Raw genomic sequence first — 23984 nt, forward strand, 5'->3', positions numbered from 1 at the left:
TGACCAGCTGCGCCAGGGAGTTATCTTCCACACACTCCAGGAGCCTCCTAGACTGCTAATTCTCCGCTGTGTTGTATTTCCAGCAGACGCCCAGTAAGTTGAAGTCTTCTGTGAGAACAAGGGCTAGCGATCGTGATGCTTCTCCAAGCTGCCTGTAGAATGTTCCATCTGCCTCTTCATCCTGGTTGGTGGTCTGTACCACTATAGCAAAAGATCAGCCATGCAGCCACAGTACCTGTTCCAATATTAGAATATTATAGGACTGGGAATGGTTTCCTCCCCCAGCTGCACGTGAATTTTAACATTGTGGAAATTGCTGGATTTAGTTAGAATCTTCTAACTAAATGGTTAATCTACTACCAGTTTAGTGTTTTTCACTAGACAACACTGTGCTTGGAAGACTTGCTTTCTCTCTAAATGCAAAAGGCAGCAAATGAAACTCGTAATACACCGTGGCCTGACTGATGATCGTTTACACTCACCTTCAGTCAGATATCTGAAGTTATATGAGAAATTAAATACATTTCCTCCATAAACACGCAAGAGCACCAGTGTCTTCCCACAAATGAGCCCTAACTAAATGCAGCAATTAATTTCCGCAGTGTTGAAATTCCTGTGTCATGGAAGCGAGGAAAGTATTCCCAGTTCAGCAACACTGGAGAAGAGAAAGAACTGTGGAAATAGTCTAGTTTTCAGGGAGGTATTCGAAATAGTGCTGGCAGTTTTTAATGGAAATATATTCAGACATAGTTTCAAAGTATTATAAATTTTGGCAATAGTGTATCACAAATTAGCTGAAGATGGGTTATCTCTGCTTTATTTTAAAAAAAACAACAACAACCCACACCTAAATATGGGACCATAAGAATTTTTTTCATGATACTTCATAATCTGGATATGCCTTGAAAATGTGTTTTGAAAGGAGGAAAAACCTCTCTGAAAACAGGAGAGATTGGCCTTGACCACTACAGTGGAGAGTATTGAGCACTTTGCACTTGAGCCGTGGGAAGGACAGAAGAAATACAATCAGATGCTTTTGTTGAACTGATTGAAGTATTTGATTTCTAGCTTACATTACAAATATTAAACAGAACATACTTTCTGAAGTTCTGTAAATTCAAGGTATATTATGGCAATTGTTTTTGAATGTTGTGTCTGAAAGAGGCAGCAAAACATAGTGTTACTGCTACAGCTTTGTTGCTGAAAACTCGTTTGCTGTGGGTAAACGTCCCCTGAGGCATTGGTATCTGATGTTGAGAGCCATACTGATCCAATGCATTCATTTTTTTATTGTACATGTCAATAAACCATCAGGGTAGAGAAAGCTGAACTGTCAGCCCTAGTGCTATGGATTTATACACTGAGTTCATACCCTAACACTATGCATTTTCTAATTTTCACTGTAGCTGACTTCGTTACAAGGTCTTTTATAAAGGTTGGACAACCTGTGATTAATTTCCTTTTCTTATTGTACTTATGTTCTTGGCAGTTTAAGGAATAATAAATATGATCATTTTCTAGTTTAGAGCTTACATTACAGGTCCTTGAAATATAGGAGAATTTATCTAGAAAAATATATATTTGAGAGGAGTTGCTCATTGTAGCTGAAGCACTTTAGCCCATTTCAGGAAAAAAAATTGTACCTGTGGACATCATACAGTATAACCGACACAGTTTGTGGTAGAGCTAGAGGTTTTTGGTGAAACACAAGAAATTTAATCAGCTCTGAATGCAGCACCTGCTGTGCTTTGATATTGATAATGAACATTATTGCTTGTATTTTGCATTGGTGCATTATTCAGTAGGATTTTAGTGGAGTGTAAGAATCACATAACTCGCTGAACAGATGTTCTGTGTCTGTCTGCTGGCTGGTCCACAGGACATAAGCACAGGTTATTGCAGCCAGCCAGATAAATTGTTGTTCAGTGCCCATATAGATTCTGGCTTTTTGGAAGTGAAAGGTCGGGCATTATGATGAAAGTGGAGGCAAAAGGCTACATCGAGTTACAGATACAGTCAGCTGCACATTGAAAGAGGAAAAGAGAACTTTCATTATGAACGTTAGTGGCCCTCATAAATAGTTTTATTTTTACCTCTTATATTGTTTTCTTCCTTTCATCTTACGTATTTTTTAAAATACCTGTTTTAACACTTCATTTAAGTTGACTACATGGTATTCTGATAGCGTTTGTATAGGAGGTATGGGGGCACTTCAGAAGTGTATGAAACCCACAAATTTGTATGTTGAACCCTGCTGGTCCGTTAGGCTGCACTCCAGGGCATTCATTGACCAGTATCACTAATACCATTCTGTCAGTAATATATTGCTTGCCATGTTGCTGTTAGAATTCTTAGCTGTGAGCTTTCTATTTCATTTTGTCTTCAAAATGTTAGAAAACTTCTGGTGTCCTGATGCACAAGAGAGGAAAGTCCTTTACTAGTGCTGTGGAAGTCTCCATTAATGTGTTCGTTGAATCCGACACCTAGTTAAATTGCAGTTCAGACCAAAAAAGGATCCAAATCTTTGGAGAAATGATGTTATCATGTTATTTTTGTAGGAAGGGGTCCTTTTGATTAGAATACTCTCAAAAAATTAGTAGGCAGCCCAAACCAGGAAGCAAGGTATAGAAGCTGCAATCAAAGCTATGATCAGAGATGGCTGTAAATGAGCAGTCAGTCATTCATAAACACTGAAAGGAAGAGAAACCGGAAGTTGTATCTTTGTAGGTCTCTCTCTCTAAAGTGCAATCTTACTGTTTGCTCAAGAAAAGGAAGTACATTTATGTGAGGTGAGCTTAAGCTGAAAAGTGTTCTTCAGTCTTGATGTGATTAAGTAGTAGCTGCTGCAAACTTCGACTGGACCTATGAAGAAGTTGCTTTCATGTTCCACTTATGAAATAAAGGATGCAAATGCAAATCGCCAAGATAACATAAAGTAAAATTCACAGTAGATTTGAGCAGAATGGAATGTGCTTGCTCTGATAAACTCACTTCTTTAAGTTTAACTCCTAGTTTTTGAAGCTCTTTGGTATTCTTCTGACCAGCCTTTAAAAATGTTTTATTTATTATTGCCATTAATGCCAATAAAGAGATAATAATGATTGAGAGGTACAGTCCTTCATATCCTTTCTTTCTTGAGAAGTTAAATACTTAGAAGCTTTTACATTAGTTATTACATGAGATCTGGGTTGTAGATGAGTTAACCTCTTTCTAAAATGAAGGGTGCGCTGACGTTACTGTTTCAAGCTGTCTGTAGGTACAGACGCCACCACTTTGTCTGTGAATTTGTGACCTTTTTGCAATGAACTATGTTTACCATTTTTCCTTTAAATGGAAACACAGACTCTATAGAACAAGCTGACAAATGAGAGTTGCTGTGGCTCTGTACTTCTGTACTCAGATTCTTTGGGCGCCCTGTTTTTTGAGGATTTCAAGGAAACAGTTACTTTAGATGCCTTCAGACTTACATTCTTGGCAGCCTAGTTTATGTCCTACACTATATCTTGTTCATCAAAGTTTATTAAAAACTGCTGTGTAAACTTGTTGTCGTTTCATGTTATATACAGCAAAAAAACAATTTTATATTTACAGTTTTAATATGAGTTTGATTATAAAAAATCTGTCTAGTTTTACTGGGGCAAAATTACATAGGGGTGTAAGAAGTTTTTGCCCACTGCTGGAAGGCAGATGATGAAACATCAGCATCTTGTGTGAATTAGTGTAACGTACTTCATCTGCTTGCTGTGAGCACTTGTGCTCAATCTGGCAGGATTCCTGTAGCAAGAAAGTCAAATAGCAGTGATTTTATGTTTCCTTGCTGAGCTGATGAGGGCAGGAATTGATCCAATGCTTTTGTGAAGAAGCTGTTTCTGTTTTAATATCACATAGGTGTTACACCACCTGATCGTGCGATGCAGACATTTTATTTGGATTCAATATTATATGGTCTTGTATATGATAAAATACATTGAACTGAATAAAAGCTGTGGATAACTATACCATTATAGTACATGCTGTGTATCAACAACTGGATTGTAATTTTTGTTTGACTGCCACTTCCTTGAGATGAACATTATGATGTTATATCTTTGGACATCATTTTATAGTACTTATGTACTTGGTCACAGTTTGTGATTTTGTTTCGTTGTGATTGAAAAGCATCCTTCTTTTGGTGATCTATGGCTATCTATGTTAACACACTGTTTTTCTGGTGTTTTTGAGAAATACAACTGTCTTTTCTCTGTCCTGTCTAAGATGATATCTTTTAGATTATTCTTCTTCTATGTCCTTTTAATTGTCTCCAGCTGTCATCTTTTTTTTCTTATGTCTTTAGAGGTAAGGCTCATTACCGATCAGGTTAAAGTGGATTGACTTTGTATCCCTCACTGTTGGCCTACATTGTTCTGGGATCATGAATTTCAGATAGATGACTTGTAAGTTCTTAAGACTGAAAGGTTCTTTCCTTCTTTCTTTGTTTTACCTCATTGTCTTTTCTTCAGCTCATATATGTTATAGTTGTTACCTTCTGGATACAGACTTCAAAATTTGTATTTTTTCTGCGTCAGCAGAATCTTTCAGAACTCCCCCTCCTGTCTTGCCTTACCATTCTTTTCTTTCTGCTGCAGGAGGAAGTAGGTAAAAGTAGGATGAAAAAAGTAGATCTCCTGTCAACTTCACTTCCTTATGTTCTCTGGCAGCATCATCAACAGTACATGCTGTGTAAATGATACGCAACAGGCAAATGTTGGTAGAGAAGCAGTTAAATGTGTCAGCTTTGCTTCTAGCGCTCTTACAGCAATATTGGTCATGCTAGTTGTTCTTCTGTATGGACTTTTCTGTATGTTGTTAGTATTTAATGATTATTTCAGAATCATTCAGAAAGCATGAAATAATTGCAAGATTTTGTGAACGTGATTTGCAAGTGTATTGCTAGCCATGTATTTCTTCATAGGAACAAAATAATCTTTACGTTTTTAAGTTTTTTGAACTCTTAATAATTTCTTGTTCATGTCAAGATTCTAGATGTCATTTTAAAATCTTGATTAGTTGGTAATAATAAACAATGTCATCTTGTATTTATTAAAAAATTAAACTAAATGTTGGAAAAAATACTATTGGTAGAGAGGATGAACACAAAATCCTTCTCTCAGGACAGGTCCTTTTCATGAGAGGTCACTGTTCCTCTGTAAGCTTCCTACAGTGTACACCTTTAATTGTCCAATTTTCAGAGATAATATATTTTCAATTTATTTGTGTGCTGTTTAATGAAAATGTCAAGTTTTGTGTTCAGTTGAGATAGCATACTTGGTCTTCCAGAAGTCATACAAACACTTTGTTTTCCAAAGGCTCATGAAGAAACTGTTCTTTCATGAAAGAAGAGGATAGACGCTGAAATGGATAAATAACTGTTTATAACTTAGGAAACAAAGGGTAGAAAAACATGCTGTTTTCACAGTGGAGGCAAGTCACTAGCAGAGGTTCTTAGGTCTGTGCTGTTAAATACATTCATAAATGATCTGGAAGGCATGAATAGTAAAGCACAAGTGTCACCCCAGATGAAATTCAGTGTAGCTCGGTATAAAGTGTCAGGGGAATTTCTTGATTATTTTTTTTTTCTTAAATGTATGGAACAATGGGCTTTGAGTTAGCTGATACTAGCAAAAATTGAGAAGTTCAAGTTATAACATGTCATATTAGTGCTCAGTGCAAGTCAAGAAAAGCAAATACAAGTCTTGGAATTCTGAGGAAAGGAAGAGAAAGAAAACAGAAGGCACTTGTAATGTCATTTGCCTTGTGTCATCTGTCTTTGTCACCTCCTCTCTGCTTCAGAGAATGCTTTTGCTGCAAAGCAGGGGCATCTGAGGTCTGGGACAATACCACCAGATGCTGCTGCTGCTGCTTTGGGAACTCCTCTTTGAAAGGCAGGATTCCAGGCTTAGCAGACTGTGGCCTGATCCAGTTGTTCTTAAGCTTTTGTACTTTTATCACAAGATTTCACAGAAAATAAACATTTTTCAAGTACATCAGTTTAACACAGGTAACCTCAATGCATGTGAATTTCCTGTGTTGTTATGATTAAGGTAGAATAAGCAATTACATAACTTTTAGTTGTTATGCATCATTCAGTTGTATAGCCAGCTTTCCAAGAAAGGCTGGATTGAAGTTGATTACAGCTTATTACAGTTAGATTCATTGTGGTTAATCCATTAAAGCAAAGCACCTGTCACCTTCTAAAGTAGATCTAATTAATTCTTGATGTTCATTTTATGTTATGTTATATACAAGTTAAAGTCTCTGGACTTAAAAAAACCCTTTATTTTCCTTAAAATATCTTATTGTCAGTTGGGTGAGGTATTTTTTCTCCTTTCTTACCAATTTTTATTCAGTTTTCTTAATACGATACATATCACATTTACCCTTCTTAAAAAGGTTTTAGATATTATCATTTTGACTGAGTTTAACACAACCCACTGAGTAACAGTAACTCAATAGATTATTCAAGTATTATACTTCAGCATCTCCCACTTCAGCTGATCCTTTCTCAAAAGATGTATTTCCTTCAAAGGATTAATCAACTCTCTTTAGTATTTTATAAATCTGTTTAATCCACTTAGTCTTTCCTTACTCTGTGGTGTGTGAAATTTGGACATGGCTATAAATTTTTTCACAGGATGCATCTTTAATAGCACTTAAACTTTTCTTAGAGTGGCAAGTCCTATAGATTCATCTCAAAATTTTTTTGTGTGGCCCATCACTAAAAATTTTTGAGCGTACACCCCCAATATATATTTATTTATTTATAATTTACATGTGTTGCTGAAGTTCTAATATTGTCTTTCTGCACCCTAATGGATTGGCTTCTGCACACCCAGGTGTGTGGTGTGTGCACCTCACCTTGGAGACCACTGCTATAGGTTCACTTGAAGCTGTGTATTAGAAAAAAAAAAGGGTTCACCCTTTTAAAAAATTAAATTGTCTTTTTTTGAGTATGTGATTAATAAAACTTGAATTACATTTTCTTTTTTCTTTTCTCAGTTTTTCAAATTCTTTCAGTTGTTTCTGCTACTAACAGAGATTCTAACCATAAAACTGCCAAAACATGAAGATTTCTCTTTTCCTTACCATAGTGTATCCCCTTTTCATACAATAACTACCTCTGCCACTTCATTTTCATTAGCTACAACATGTAGCAGGGAAAAAGCCTTGTGATACATTGTTTGACAGTTTCTATAACCAATACCTGCTTGACCAAACATTTATATCAGTGTATTTGTTAACTGATAGTAGTGAGTCTTGAATGGAGAGTAGCTGTAAATATTTCAGAGGGGAACATAGTGCAAAATAAGAGGTAACCCACTTGGAATAACTTGCCCATCAGACAAGTTGTGTTGTTAACATGTCAACAGTGTATTCTACACTTCTTAGATATATGTCAGGCAAAAAATGTACTTTGTGGAGAATCTCTCTGCTTTCTCAGACTCTGAATTCATGTTATCAATATCTTATTGCTCCAGTAGGTTTCAAATTAAATGTGGCTTGTGTAAAAAATACATCTTTAAATATCACTGTTACACTTACTGGATTTTACTTTCATTGGCTGACTGCTAGCTTTGGTATTTTGAAAGAGTAAATAGCAATACACAGTCTCATGGTTATTTCTGATGCATGATGTTTGCAGCCCTTTGTGGTAAGATACATATCTTCTTTTAGGAAGTGCTTGAGGTTTGTAGCTAAAACAGGACTAAGCACAAACAAACAAACCTCCTTCCCTTGGGGACTATAACAATTTGAAATGGAAACTAAGGAGGAAGAGAGTCAGGAACAGCCGCAGGTTGCAAACTGCTGGTTTTTATATCGGTATGGTAGTGTGACTCAAGCCTGGAGACACTGTCATTCCAATGAAACCTGGCTCACTCGGGCTCTTAAAGGGGTCCTAAGAATGTTTCCTTAATCTAGGTAAGGTGTGACTTGTTGCCAAAAAGAACTTTGGAGAGCTTGTCTGCTGCTTAGGACATGAAGACTCCTATCACTCTAGTTTGTTGGTGCGGAAGGTTATGACACAGTGGGTATGTTTGTTTCCTGGTTTGGTTTTTTGGCTTCCTCCTCTTGAATCCGGTAAACTCTTAACTCATTTCCTCTCCAAATGAAACAATTCCAGTCTTTTAATCTCTCCTTATATGGAAGTCTCTTCCATGCCTCCAGTGGTTTGTCTCATCCATCAGTTCTCTCTTACCGTACTTCTTTCGGGGTTGGTCTTACAGAAACTGAACACAGGCTGTCAAGTGAGGTATATTAGTATGACCGTTTCCCAATGTTAATTTCAATCCCATTTATGTGTAAGTGTGAAATCCTGGGTAAACTTATTGTCGGTAGAACACTTTTGTTATCTTCAGTGAAGCATTGATATAATCTGTAAACATTTTGCTTATCTTTTTGGCCTTCAGATATACCTGGCCAGGCACTGGAGAGGTTTCCATGAGTCATTCTTGAATTGTTGTAATTCATTAAAAAATTAACCACAGTTTAAAGCAATAATTAATTTATTTTTTCCAGGTTATGTCAACTTGAGCACCTCATGAACAAATTGTGCATTTCCTTAGCATTTTTAGGTTCCTTTCTCCCTTTTCAAGTGTTATCCTGGAAAGATTAAGGGGTGTGGTGGTGGTGCTGAGAAAATGCAGTGGTTGTATATAGTCTTGCTTCTGTTCTTTGTTTCAGATGGTCCCATATTAAAGATCTGAGACCCGAAGGAAACATTATTAGTCAGACACTAAAGCATATTCCAGAATTAGTCGTATATTTCCAGGATTAGTTGTTTCATCACCTTCCTGGGGCTCAAGGTGAGACTGACTTGCCTGTAGTTCCCTGGGTCTTCCTCCTCACCCTTCTTAAAAGTGACATTTGCTTTCCTCCGGTTTTTGGACACTCCTGGTTGCTGTGATTGTTCAAAGATTGTTGATAGTGACCTCACAATGACATCAGCCAGATCCCTCACTACTTCTGGGTGCATCCCCTCAGGGCCCATGGACATCCAATACCATGCAAAAAACTCCATCTGGGTATATTCTGTATATAATAATATATGTTTATAAATTATTAGGGTAATTTTAAAGGTTATCTAAAGTTTTGCAGATAGTTAACATTAAAGAGCATTAAAAACAGTTTGATGTACATGAAGGTTCCTTACTGAGTTCAGCATAAGATTATATTTTTAGTTCCATTATATTTATACTTTTAGCCACCAGCATTTATTCACCATATGTACTCTTAGCCATTAACATTTATTCACTGTACAACAAACCATTTTCTTAACCTTCTATGAAAGAAAATTGAAGGAATTAGGTAAGTTTTTCAAGTGCTACTAATCCTTTTTCAGCATCTCTTCTTTTTGAGATATATAATTCTGACAATGACCATGTAATTTATTACTTGATTTTTTCAGAAGCCTTGGAAAAGAACCATGAAGAACTTACAAAATAAAGTCAGAGGAAATAAAGACCTAAAAGACTTGTGGCGTTTACTTTGATAACAATTTCAGTCAGCCTGAGCATAGAAAAGGAGCAAGAGGCTTTATTTTTAATTTAGAGCTGCTCATTATTGCCAGTAGTCAAGAGTTAACACTGAACGCTGCACCAGTAGCTCCAGTAAACTTGCAGGGTATTTAATTTTGTTTTTAATTAATACCTCTGCAGTGTAATTTTGTGATTAACAGGGCCTGAATCCGTGAACTAAGATATTGCTGGGTTTTCCACTTAGGTGAAAAATGGGTAAATTCGTAAAGAATCCTATGCTGAGATTTCAAGTGGATATAAAACCTACTGTGGTGTTTAGTTTATGGGTTTGAAACTGTGGAATCATTCTCAAATGAATCGAAGTACATTAAATTGAACTTTTTAAGACTTCAGAATGTACAGCTGAATGAAGCATGTTGGCTTATAAATGTTAATGTTCTATCAAAACTCTCCTTAGAAGTCTGAACTAGAACTGGACAAATGATTGCAAATAGTTTATTATCTCCTGCAGTTTGTTGCTTAAATCTCATGTCGCGGGTGAGACAATGTCAACAGTAGCCCGTAGTGAATCTGGATACCAAGATTTATTTAAGAACCAAGGAGATCAGAGCTTTTACCTGACTTGGATGCATCCCACAGTGGCTTATTTGCTCCCTTCCCAGCCTCACACTTACTAGCTGCCCACTGCCCCTCCCGGTACGGAGGTGGCTGCTGGCCAGGGAAGGCTGGGCACAAAATTGTATTTGTTCCTGCTGTGCCACTGCTTGCAGCTGCTAGCCTTGGACATCAATGACCAAAATGCAGGGACGTCCCCTGGCCTCCATCTCCCCAATCCCTGGGGTCTTCACTCACTTCCAGCATTTTACATCTAAGCAGTATCTTCACTTTTGTCTTTCCAGCCCCCCTTCTTTCTGAGATGACTGCTTCTTTTTAGGGACCTTTCTTTTCCACCTCCTCGTCCTTCTGGACCCCCAAACTCCAAACTAAATGGTCCATGTCCAGAAGCACAACGTGTGGTCAGCCTTGTGGCTGGTGGTTGAGTTTCTTTCTGTCACTGCAGGACTGAGGCCATGCTGCTTTTGCTTAGTCTGATTATTATAAAAAGTTGCAGCTATCCTGTACCAGTTGCAGTTAGCAAGTAGCAGGCTTCTGCTTGAGAGTTCAAAATTCAATTCTGAAAGTTTATGTTCCCCTCCATCCCCACCTCCTACAGCCAATTACCTGAATACCAACTGTTAGCATTCATAATTTAAGCTGGTTTTCACCTAAAACATTGGGATAAAGCAACAATAGGTAAGGAAAAGAAAATGAAACTTATTGGATTAGAAGGTTTTCCCTGCATGTAGAATTTAAAGTGCTGAAGTACTTACATACGTATCCAAAAAGCTCATTAGATCCCGATTTCCATGTACAAGTTTCCCTATTTCAGAGCAGAACTAATACAGAAACAGAGTGATTATAAATCTATACATGTCTAGGTTTTAGGAAGTTATCACTTCTATCCTGTATTAGGGTCCTGATAATCTTAGTTTAATTTTTAAATCAGATTTCAGGATGGAAATCAGAGTTGAAGTCTTTGATGTGTATGAACTGCCATAGCTCTTCTGACTTTGGTGGAAATGTGAAAACTCAGACTATCTTTGATTGCCACAGTAGAACATTGAAAAGAATAAACTGCTTTCCTTTCTGTTATCTCAGTGAAATCGTATGTACAATCATTAGTTGTTATGGTTTAATCAGTGCTTAAAGTTTCATAATGTATAATAGTATGATGTATTTATTTTTTAAGTGGTGAATGCCAGCAGTTCTTGTAGGGAAGGACTCGGTTACTGCAGCAAGTCACTGGATTACGTTGCACTCGAGGGCATTCCAAATGGGAGAGGGTAGCAGGAGAACGTCTGCTTTTCATAGCTGCAAGGTACTGCTGATCATGAGGTTGATGGTCTCTTCTGCTATGAGAGACATGGACATTAGATGACAGCTCCCATTACATGAGGTTCTGTTGCTCATAATATCAGCATCTTACCTCTGGTAATAGTTCAAAGCTCTTTTAGTCTTGGAACTCAAAATGACCAGTAAATCATTTAACTGTTCCTGAAGCAGGACCTTGCCTCTGTGAGTTGCAGTGGCTTCCTATTCTCATTTCCAGCCGTGCTGAATGATAGATCTGCTCCTGAGCCCAGAACAAGGAGTACCAGCCATTAACAGCCAAGTCATTAACAGACTTGATGAAATGGTCTTGTCAAAACTGTTGTAGTTTCAATGTCTATGTTTTGGTGATACTAGGAATGCTTAAATAGATGATGACAAGTTAGCCTGAGAGTTAACAGTGTAATGGTATCATATTAATAATGTAATATTGTAAACTTTTCTGCAGAGTAGTACGTTTTTCAGGATATGGTTATGGCATAATTGGAGCCTCTTCTTTTTTGCTGCACAATTTTACATACAGCCAGAAAATAGCCTTCACAGCATCAGTGCTCTGTCAAAGCAAAAGGATAGTCTGACATTAGAGAAGCTTCGTTGTTAATAAGATGTCCATGTAATTTAGAAAAAAATTTTCATATATTTTATCAGAGGAATTTTATTTTTTCAGTAAATACCAGTATTCTGAAAGTTAAAACTGTGGGTGTTAGTGGCTGTATGAAAACCTTTCTAGATGTGTAATTTTAAAAAGTTATGAATTACAAGATTATGAAAGAAACTTAGAAGAACAACACAATTCATATATGACTGCTGCTGGAATTGCATCCTCTGAAAATTTAAGCAGTGCAAGGTTTAGCCACAAAAAGTCAACTGTGCCGTACAGGTGGCAGAACGAGAAATATGAATTATCCGTTTTTATACAGGTTAAAAGATTTGTGTAACTTGCTAGTTAACATAATTCTTCCAGATCAAGTTCTAAAGACACACTAGTTTCAGTGAATAGTGATCTGAAATAACATCATTTCACAAGACAGGAAAACAGAATTTTGTCTGCAGAACCTGATGAGAAGACATAAATCTGAAGCCTAGAAAAACACTATTTTGACCTTAAAAATTAAAACCCAGAACACTTCCATACCTTTCAACAGTGGCACATTGCCAAAACAATTTCAAAAGAAGGGGAAAGACTGAGGTTTTGTATTCTTATTGCTGTATTCTGTAGTACTTGCCAAGTGTAAAGCTTTTTTAAAATAAAATGCAGTTTTCCTCCCTGCCTTTTATTTGTGAGTATTTATCATGACAGTATAAAATGATACGGCTTTTTAAATACATCATTATATTAAATGATATGATAAATTCAAATTGTTCAGTCAGGAGTGTTGAAATATTGAATAAGAACAGTATTTATCATTGCTTATCTTTACCATTGGTATCTTTTTTTTGATAATGCTGGAAGCATCCTAGAACTTGCCTCAGTTACCTTGTAAACCAACAGACCGGTGTTCCTCATCTAGTAGGTTGTTGTTAAGTTCAATTTCTTCTGACCTGCTCTATCGGTAGTGGGTAAGAGTGTCTTTAAGCTGTTGAGTAAGTCCTCCAGAAGTGATTAGTGGGATTCTGGTTTACACACCTTTGTATTCCAGCCCCAGAACACTGTACAAAGGTAGGATCCAAAAATCCTTCACCATTCCCTGAAACTGTTTCCTGCCTTTCCATGCTTTGTCTTTGGTTTTTGGAGCTTCTAAGCATGACTTTCAGGATCTTTCAGTTCAGACAGACTCTTCAGTGCTAGTTCCTGCTCCCTTATGGTCACAGAAATACAGTTCAGATGTTCTCAAAGTTCATGAGAGGTGCACAGTTTTGCCAGTCAACTCGTCCCTGATGAATTTTAATTCCAGTACATACTTCGTGTTATAGTGGATGTGGGAGGGTGAGTTCACCATGAAAATGATAGCCTAACCTGCCACAGAGCTATTTAAATCGAGCCATAATTGAGCACAGATAATTTACTTTTCTGTCAAGGGGAAAAAACCCCCAGTGTTAATTCAGTAATCAATTAAACAGGCAAAATTTAAGCTTCATTGAAAGGCAATTTCTTTGGAAATTAGTAATGTCTGTTTTGCAGTGTGTGCTGTACAAGATATTTTAAGGATATTTACATTCAAAGACATTTAAATGAAAAAACTAAATATGTAGTACTGCGTGTGTGTTTATAATAACTGGTACAACAACTTCGGTACTATGGGAGATTTATTCACGTTTGATTTCTGCCTCCCTAAAATTGCATTATTACTGCTAAGTGTAGTATTTATTTAGTATCTCATTGGGAGAATGACACTCACAAAAGCAAAATAGTTTCCATCCACTTGACAGCTTCAGATGGAACTGAATTCAGGACAGTGGAAAAGCACTGAACGATCAAGTCCCTGAGGCAAAACTGCTTGTGGGAGGTTTTAATTTCAGATTTGCTTCTACAGAGATATTGATATTTACTTTTCTCAAAAACTGGTATTTTAATATAAAGATATATTAAAATATCTTTAATTCATTACCTAAATTATTAAGCTCAGTGGTGTTTTCTACTGCTTTTGCTATTTGAAAAAACACCCAGTAAATATATGCAAAACTTTCCAATCTTCCAATTTAGCAAGCATCATTTCTCAAAATACAATTTAAATACATACATAACTTTAAGTAGGTATTCAAGGAATTTACATACATACTTAAATCCTTTGCTAGATTGAGATTTACACTATTTATATTTTACACATCACTTTTCTTTTAATCGTGCTTTGATTATTGCTTGTATGCTTTTTAGAAGCAACCTCAGGAAAGTCTATTTTTAGAAACAAAAAGTTAACATATATACAAATTTTAGAGATGTAATCAAAATTGATGGCTGCCATGTCAGAGGGTCTTACAGTAGGGTCTTCCTTGTTTTCTACCTTGGGGAGAAATGCACGCTCACTGAGTATCTTGTTCTAGTAAGCTTTTTGGGTTTATATACGTTATATGCATATTGAGACTAGAGAGACTATAACAAAGTGTACGTTGCCGTTCTGTTGGAAGCTGATAGGGCATGGTGTTCCAGTTTTGGTGCATAACCCTGAGAAGGCTCCCCAGTACATAGCTTTTCCATGATCATTTTGTTAGGTGAAGAAGAAGAGATGTTAACCACAATATTCTTCATAAAGCTGTAAGTAGTTACGCTATGCATATCTATCCAGAACATCAATCAAATCCAGAATCAAAAGTCCTGAACAGAAGGGCTGAGGCTGTGAGCTTAGGATGAAACTGAATTGGTCTGTATTGCTGAGGAGGTGTGTTGTAGCAAGCGGTGTGGCTCGAGTTTCCAAAGCACTACATCTTCACCTGTTTATCACAGTTTCATAGACAGAGCGAGAGGAGAGGAAGGTGTGCGTTGCCCAGTCTAAAATGACTGCTTTGTAGTCTGTGTGTAGGAGAACAGATGACAGAACATATCCCTGTCAGCTGTTTCCATATGAGACAACAGTGGAGAATCCAACCTCCTAAGCTGTAGGCTGGCCAGCACAGATGCTAGTGTGTATTTTCTATGCAGAGGGGTTACAGCATGGCTGTGAACTTCTGACAGTGTTTTTCTTGCTCTTCCTTCTCCAGTCCAACTTTTCGTTAGGTTCAGTATGGTTTTCATCTATAATTTGGTCTCATCTGGCTGCCGGGCTATTATAAGTCAATTGGCATCCATGCATGGTAGGACCATGGAGGTCTGTGTTGTCTGTGGCAACTTTTTCTCCTGGGGGATGTATGCTGGTGATATAGACACCCATAAAAATTAATCCTTCTTAGACTCCACAAACGAATGATCTACTGGGGAGATGTTGTCCTGGCTCCTGTGATATGTCTTCAATATGGAATTAAATGGGAAAGTCAATATGCCTGTAGGCTTTTTCCATTTGTACAAGTGAAGAATAAATACGTATTTTTATATTTTAAATAACATCAAAATATATTTTGAAGTTTGATCCTTCCAACATATTCTTTGATTCGGTTGGAACTGCAGAAAAACAGCTGGCTGTATGCACAGAAAAAGTGGTTGACTGAAGTCCTAGACAAAATAAAATCACAAGAATTCTGTTCAGCATCTAAAATGCATTCTGATGAGTTGTGTTTTCTGCTATACCAAGGAGAGCATTGCTATTACAGAGTGAGCAGTGCCTAAGGAGTGAACCTGAACCACTGTAGCCTGGAAAAAAATAGAAAAATAATGTACTTGAACAAGTATCCTTATGTGTTTGGAAGCCCTTGGGACTGAAAAAAACGCCTGGCCTAACATTGTTAAATAAATATTAAAATGTTTTATTTCAGACTCTGAATGTTTTAACATCAGACTGTTCTGTGCAATCCTAATTGTATGGACTAAGTAAGCTTTTTAACATGACTTCTTATGAAAACTAGGAACAGAATAATTCTGGGAAAAGAAAATGAAATACTGAATTAAGCAAAATGTTGGGCGATTTGGATTGTTTCAATAAAATCAATAAAAATATAATAAAAATAATAAAAAAGAAGCTTTGTTATCATTGAAGTCATTGGATTTTGCTTTTGTGGTGGCATTCCAAATACTTCTGTTAAAAGATCCCTAGGCTGATTGAGACTAGAAACATATTTTTCTGTGGACGCTTTTGGAAAAGTTTTTCCTAAGAGCAGCAGTTTTGTGCAGAGAAGGAACTGGGTCCAAGTCTTTATTGGTGCTCCCCTCTAATTAGTTAAAAACCTTTTCTTGACTGGTACGCGCATTTTTGGTCCTCTTCATCAATACACAAGGGACAAACAAGGGACTAAGGGTGTTTGGATCATCTAGGAATTCATTTCAACTGAACCATAAAAAAAAATGTTGTTTTTTTTCCTCTCAACTGCAAGTCAGGAATGTATTTCTGTTGAGAAACAAAGCATTTCTATTAAGTGGCTACATACTTGCTCATTCATACTGATATCTGTGAAGAGTAAGCACACACTTAAATCGCCTGTCTAAACGGCAGTCTGAATGAGATTGAATGTTTGTATATGTGCTTAATGTTTAATGTTTGACAGACACTATTTTCCATTAGACTATCTAATAGATGTTTGACATATTTAATAGGGGAAAATATTTCACTAAAGTATGTTTTCAAAAGCATTGTGGTACTGGCTGCCTCTGTGTACTAAATAGTTCTTAAAACATTGTCATTCCTTATTTTTACAGTTTACACTAGTGGCTTTAACTAGCCCCTATAACTTTTGAAACTGTTACGCTAGTTGCAGACTCACATCACTTTGGAAGGACTGGTACTTCAGGAAATGTGCAGCAGTCTTCCAGACTGCTCTGCAAGGTTTTTGTTTTTATTGATGATTGGGTGTATAATAAATTACATGCTTTCTTTTTAAACGCGCATTTAAACATGTTTTCAAGTTGAGCTATCAGTTCACGGAGACCAACATAGGCTGCTGAACCAGATATACCAAAATAGTCAGCCGAAATGGCCTGCTTTTGATATATTTTCCTTTACTTGTCTAAAAAAAAAGTTTTTTTACTGGATGTTCTCTGTTTATCTCATGTATGTGTAACTTCAAGTGTAGTGAGTCAACTCTGTAAAAGGGTATTTTGAAAAAATTCCAACATTTGATTGAACCCTGGCAGTTTCTCATAAATGTTTGATATGTTCTTATCCTCCTGTATTTTATTGGGAAAATATTCTCAGAGAAGTTATCGCTGTGAGTTTGTAAAAGCAGCTTTATTCTTTTTCCCTGTGGTCATTGTAATATGAAGGTATACCATCAATCCTTTTATCTTCAAAGTACAGTATAACAACCAGTACAAAATTCAAAGCTCATCATCATAGTGACCAAAAGGAGTCTGGCTTTGTTCTGTGATGAGGTGCCACATAAATGAAGCATGTTAGTTATTTTACTAATTTTAACTGTTTTTGGGAATCATCTTCTTGTTACAGCTTCTGCTACGTTTGAAGACTTTCAGATCCGGCCTCATGCTCTTTTTGTTCATTCGTATCGAGCACCAGCCTTTTGTGACCACTGCGGAGAAATGCTGTGGGGACTTGTGCGTCAGGGGCTCAAATGTGAAGGTAAGTTGCACTGAGAGGTGGTTTTTCAGTCTCGGGAAGAGACCTGTCCATTCCACTTAGGTATGTTGTCTGTGATGCTGCTGTTAAATTGGTTAGGCATCAGAAAAAAATTACAGTAGGTAGAGACAGTGAGAACTATCAAAATAATTAACTGATTAAAGAATTAATCCTTTTGACTGCTCTGAGGCCTCCTAGGTTATGGCTCTGTAACCTGAAGTACAAAAATTGCTAAGAAAAGTTTCTGTGTCTTATGTTTCCCTTATGAGCCTGAGCCTGTATCTAATTCTATATCACGTTAATTCAGATCATTTAACTGAAATTACTGCCGGTCCACATGAGGCTGTAATAGCTATCTTTTCTCATTTTGCCACAACTATTTGACTCTTGGCAGGCTGTATCCAATGGAATATACCATTTGCAGTGAAAGACTTCCTCACCTCCCAAATGCCGATCACAGAAATTCCCTGCACTTTGAGTCCATAGCTTTTTGAAAAAATCAATGAAAAAATACTGGTTATAGATGTAACTGTTCAGAGCTTATAACATTATCTCTCTAAAATTTTGTAGAATATAGAAGCTAAACCAGCTAGAGGAAAAAAGTTTTATCAAAAATAAGGGTGGTGGTTTTGAATTCTTGTTGGTTTGGGGGGAAAAAACCAACCCCTTTGCTTTTTCCAGCAATAAACTGTAATCAGATAGTTTTAAATTTCTCTTTTCAGGATGTGGTCTAAATTACCATAAGAGATGTGCATTTAAAATCCCTAACAACTGCAGTGGTGTACGAAAGAGGCGCCTGTCAAACGTGTCCCTCACAGGACTCAGCAGTGTCCGGACAGTTTCTGCAGAACCCTCACCCAGCACGTCGGATGAAGCCCTTCTGGTATGGGATTACCCTGGCTATAGAGGCCATGGGTGTTGCTGATAACAAACAATAACATTTAGTGCTGTAAGATCTGATTTTGCTTGTTCTAGACTACAGAGGGTGGTGGTATGTAAATTATAAAATGTTGCTGTGAGAAAAGGCATCTTGACGTAAAAGGGAGGTAACCAGCTTAAGGTATGTGGATTTAAGGTGTGCGTCACTTTTGACGATCCCAGGAATCTCCTCACTTTGTCAAGAGCTAGGTTATTTTAAAGGTCTAAAACTGCCAGCCATGCTAATGTGAGTAGTTGCATCTTGGAGGATGTCTTCTCTGGAACTAGCAGTTGAATTTCTTCTGTGTCAGACCATTTTTTATCCATTGGTTTATGATATAGGAAGGATTTGGCTTTGGACAGCAGTGACCCAAATACTACAGTATTAAACTGAGCATCTGTCACAGAAAGGCTGTGAATTATATATAGTGAATTACTTGGAGCTTGCATATTTGGCATACTTCTGGTGTTCAGAAAAAAGCAGGGGAAATCTCCATTATTTCCTTAAATGCATCTTTGTGCTGAATGTATGTATATGTGTGTGTAGATGTATATATAGATGTACACTATGTACACAGGCACATGTAAATATATGGTACGCTTGTATATGCATTAATATAGTAGTTTTCCATCATGAAAATAACTCTTCTGAGCAAAAAATGTCAAGACTGGAGTAAATTAAAATGATACGCATTTTTTATCTTTGGCATATTTGTTCCTTTTAACACTCACGGTCATAATATAATTGAATAGTTAAGAATTTACGCTGTGTGTAAATGAATCCACTCCTAAGTGAAAGTTTTGAAAACCTGAAGGTTTAAAAGAGAGGAAAGAATTTATAAGTACACACAACAATTATCATGTTTTCCTCTCAATTAGAGTATTAAACTTATTAAACTTGACATACTAAAAGGACACTATTGCAAATTACATAGACCTGGTGTTATATGCAGTACCATCTACGAACCGTAATTATGTACTTATGCTACTGATTATCATTAGCCTAAAGCTACTTGGAAATTAAAGTTAACATTATGAATCTGTATTTTTAATTGAAAAGCTGCATAAATGAGTAAGGTGCTTAAGTTCTGCAAAAAATGCAGCAACAAATCTTTATAGATTATTCATAATTCTTGGTAGGTTGTTTCAGAAATGCTGACTTATTCAGAACAAGACAGAAAATTTTGAGGAAGGCTGGCCCTGATTCTGAATTCTTTCTGGAATTTTAGTTAAAAAAATTGTATGAGTGTCCTGGTATAATCTGTATAAATATTCACTACACTCTACAGTTACAAGATAACAAATAATTTTAGTTTGAAAACATTTTAAATTATATGGCTGTGTTATTTGCTGATACATTCTTATATGAAATACTTGTTTTGCAAAGCTGCATATTTTAGAACTGTTGAAAATATTAAAATTGCCAGTGAAGAAATACAGTAAGTTTCATATATACTGCAGGCTGTACCTCTAAGAACTTGTCATCATCAGTGTGCCCATGCTGATGATTCAGAACATCACATGCACACGTACACATGCATGAACAAAGAAAATATGTTTACAGTATGTACAGGGATGGGCATTAACCTAGAGAAAAGAAATAGCTTTCCAATTTCATTTTTATTTCAGGAAATCACAGTATTGTGTACCAGATTTTTAGAAGTGCTCCCACATATGGTTTCTGTATGTTTTTTTGTTTTGGTTTGGATTTTTTGCATTGAATATATTTCATTTTTTTCCCCAAAGCATAAGCTTTGTCAGTTCTGTATCAGATCTGTCCTTTGGACTCTATTCTTCTGCAGTACTTGTGAGATAAGTTTTATGGCAGTTCATACTGTGGTACCAATTGGAGCATGCACTTTGGAATGTGTTTCATTTTTCCGCCGTCTGTGTGAAGATACTAAGAAACGTCATCCTTGTTCATGAAATCTATCCTTTGTTGTTAGTGTTGATGTTGCACTTGAATCACTGGTGACAAAATTTAACCTCTGTTTGGGACCACTGAATTTAATCAGGTATCTTGTCAGTTCTTCAAATGGGACTACAATAAATGTTATTTTTACACCTATTTACTACATAGAGTCAGAGCAGCTGAGAGAGAAGGAGTTCCTGGAAATCTTTCATAGATGGCATTATTAAATAAGTTATGATTTCAGAACCTTTTTGTTGATTTGTGAACCAGAAAGAAGCCAACTCCTTAGCTCACATTGTTAAATTTAGCTTGTAAGTCTGGCTTCTGGAAAAAATGACACTTATGAAGAAGTTATGCCCTAACTTGCAAAGTTGTGGCATTTGAATAATCTTTGAGCTGGATAATGTGGAATCCTGCAAAGGGTACTTTAATTATCCTTTCATATGGAACTACCACACACAGACACAGTTTCAGTTTGGGTATAAATGTTTTCATTAGACAATAAAGCATTTCATTTGAGCTGAAAATTGACTGGGGACTGTATTTGAGTACAGCTTTAAAAATCTACCTCCAAAGAATAAAATCTGGGCAATATCTTTTTATATTTATTTATTCTTTAGTGTAGTGTAAAACTCGTCATCAGAAATGTTAAAAATAAGTAGAACTAGGAGGATGCTATGTAACACAGATTTTTACCTGTCATAGCTCAAATGCAATTCTTTTGCATTCCATTCTATAAAATAGAATGAGAGTATAAAATAATCCCACATTCATGCTAGCTTCTAAAGTAACATTATTTTCTGTCTTTCTCTCCCCCTTATTTCTTTGTTCTGTTTTTTTCTTATTTCTAACTTGCTGTCTCAGTCTCCTGTCATCCCTGGCTATGAGGTATGTACTGAATTTACTCCTTATCATACTATAAGGAACATCCTTTTTTATGATTATCAGTGTCAATGTGAAAAAATGCAGGAATTTAATCAGAGAAGCATACTATAATCTTCAGAACTCAAAAGCATTTGTTTTTCTTCTAGAAAAAGTATAACCAGTGCAAAACTCCCAAAGTTCAGATTCCAAAGTGAAGGTCATAATTCTTATACTAAACAGTAAAATTAGCTAACATTACAATATTTTGATACAAAACTGGCTTTTTCATTTCTTAGGCATGATAGACGTCATTGGTTGGACTGAAGCCCTTTTTTAGTGGTAGTAACGTAATGGAAGAAAATTTTAACTTCAATTTCAAAACACTCGGAATTTGCTGGATTAATGTAGAAAACAAGCATTTTATTTTAAGCTGAAAAACCCTGACCTTTAAGTGCTCACCAGCAATAAACTTCTAGTACCATAATACTGTGTACTAGCTTTTTTCATAATGTGGTTGCATTAAAAAAATAAACAGTCAAGGATTCTGTATTTACATGGAAATAAACATGAATGGTGTACAACTAAGTTACAGCTATATGTAAGAAGAGTATCAAGTCTAAATGAGAAAACTTTTTTTTTTGGGGGGGGTACTTTATGTCAAAGGTTGTCCTCTATGGCTTTCAATATGGATTTTCCAAAGAAGTTTGTTTCATGTTTCAAGTTTTTGGAACTATGAAATGTAGGTATCTTTCCCTTGCAGCATGTATTTGAGATGCAGCCAGAGAAAAGCAGGCTTTGCAAATATTTTCCTTTCTAGAAATACTACATCGTTAGTTTGAGGAATATTTTGTTAGCTGAAATGAAGATTATCGTGGACATACATCTATCTCTTAAAAAGAAATAACTTTATTTCTTCCTAAAACACATATATTCTTATTGTAGTGTGCCCCAGAATTACAACTCCACAGAATACCCATAAAACAATGCAAATAAATATACATGGAACAGGAGGTTTGTAATAGCTGAGATAATTTTATTCTAAGTATGTGCTATCTGAAAAATGATGAATCTATCAATCTAGATGCTGATGGGTTACCCTGAAGTAACAGTAATTAAAAGTAGGGGAGGGAGGGGGGGGGAAAGGTATTTGGAGGAAAACCAAAATTGTGTTTCTTTTTTAAATAGAAAATGTGTTAACCATCTACGTTTCCACTTTAAAACACATTTATATGGCACAATAGAATTTCATTTCCTTTTATTTTTGTATATGTTTCCATTATTTTGGTAAGCTTTATTTTTTCTTCTAGAAGCAATGAATGTTGATATGTTAAGGTAATTTATAGAGACATTGGAAGTGATTTCTCAGAAAAAGCCTAGCAGAGCTTTGCATTTAAAATAGGAATACTGTGTCTCACGGGGCACAGGTAAGTGGAATATTACAGAATTACTTACATATTATCTTTGCTTTTTGATGAAGAATCAGGAATTATTTTTTACTAAATAATTTAAAATTAAAATAATTTTAGTTTAAAAAGACTATTTATGTTTCACTGACAGAATACAAAGCATCAGGTGTTGCCTGCCTCTGTAGATTTTTTAAAAGCAGAGGTGGCTGGAGGCCTTTTAGCAATACGTGGAAGAGTGATTTTGCAGAACTAGAAGAGTAGGTTCTCTGGGAGGGAATTGGCTTGAGTTGTAGGTGGCCATTTCTTCTTTTGTTCCTTGTACCCGGCTCTAAATACAGCTGCTCTCTGACTCCACTGAAATAAGGAGTCCTCATTTCCAGTGACTCAAAAATTCTCTCTATGAAACCTTTGTTTTCCCCACTCAGACAGAAGACACGTCTCCTTTTCCCAGTTCCAGACCCTATAGAGCCTCGTATGCCTCCCCAGCTCACTGGAGTGGAAAAAAGGAGCCCTTGAGGGAAGGGTTAAAGAAGAGCTAGAGTGTTGCAGCTCAGGGCAGCTTCATGCCTGAAGCCAGTTGTAATTAGTTGACATTTTCTAATGGCTAGAGTAGAGTTCATTAGACCGAAGATCCTCAGAGGCAAAATTATTATTTCCTCTTGAAGAAAGACACTCAAGTTAGCTGTGAATTAATACCACTCACAGTTTTGACGTATTCTTGTCACTCCCAAGTTATCCTTCCATGCTCCAGCAATGTATACTGCACACTCCTCTCTGTCTTATGGGAACTTATTTTCAGTGGGCTCATTTGTTTAATAAAAAATTCTGTGCTGTTTTGGAGAGTGCTCCTGGCAGTTTTTAGGGGTTCAAAATCTAGATGTTTTTTTTTTTAAATTAATGAAAGTGTAAAATGTAGGCCATGAACTAAACCAATCCTAAGTAATGTTTACATTGATTTACTGCCAGATTCACCAGGTGAACCTGGGGTCATACACTGAACAGAAATGAGAATCAAGAGCTCAGTGAATCTGACACTGAAAGTTAAATATTTAAATAGCAATTTCAGTTAATTCCACAATGGTTTAGGTATCTCTTTTTATTTTCTTGCTTTTGTACAATTATTTAAAATGCTAAAACATACTAAAGATAAAAAAAAAAATAATAAACCAAAACTATTTAAAATATAGTTCCCTTTTTTCTTAACATTGCATTTCTGTGACATCCAAAGATAACTGAACTCTGAGTTAAAAAAATAAGATACAGAAAGTAAATTTGATGGCCTACCTTACACACTGCTGTGCCATAAAATAACAGTAGCCCCGTACTAGCTGCCGTGCACTAAATACTG

At 36.3% G+C, this 23984-nt stretch overlaps 1 protein-coding gene across 6 annotated transcripts in view; it reads left to right on the forward strand.

The window, feature by feature from the left end:
- PRKD1 (protein kinase D1) overlaps positions 1-23984 on the forward strand; it is a 140678-nt gene that overhangs the window by 76255 nt on the left and 40439 nt on the right. For 4 of the 6 annotated variants that reach the window (XM_080396288.1, XM_080396290.1, XM_080396292.1 and 1 more), the window contains exons 3-5: positions 17408-17539; positions 18259-18419; positions 21231-21254. In XM_080396288.1, coding sequence (XP_080252414.1) covers positions 17408-17539; positions 18259-18419; positions 21231-21254 — 317 coding nt within the window. The remainder of the gene's footprint in view (positions 1-17407; positions 17540-18258; positions 18420-21230; positions 21255-23984) is intronic. The other 2 variants (XM_080396289.1, XM_080396291.1) reach the window with 1 other exon arrangement.

The sequence above is a fragment of the Falco punctatus genome, assembly GCF_963210335.1.
Source record: "Falco punctatus genome assembly, chromosome: 7".
NCBI classification, from domain to species: Eukaryota; Metazoa; Chordata; class Aves; order Falconiformes; family Falconidae; genus Falco; species Falco punctatus.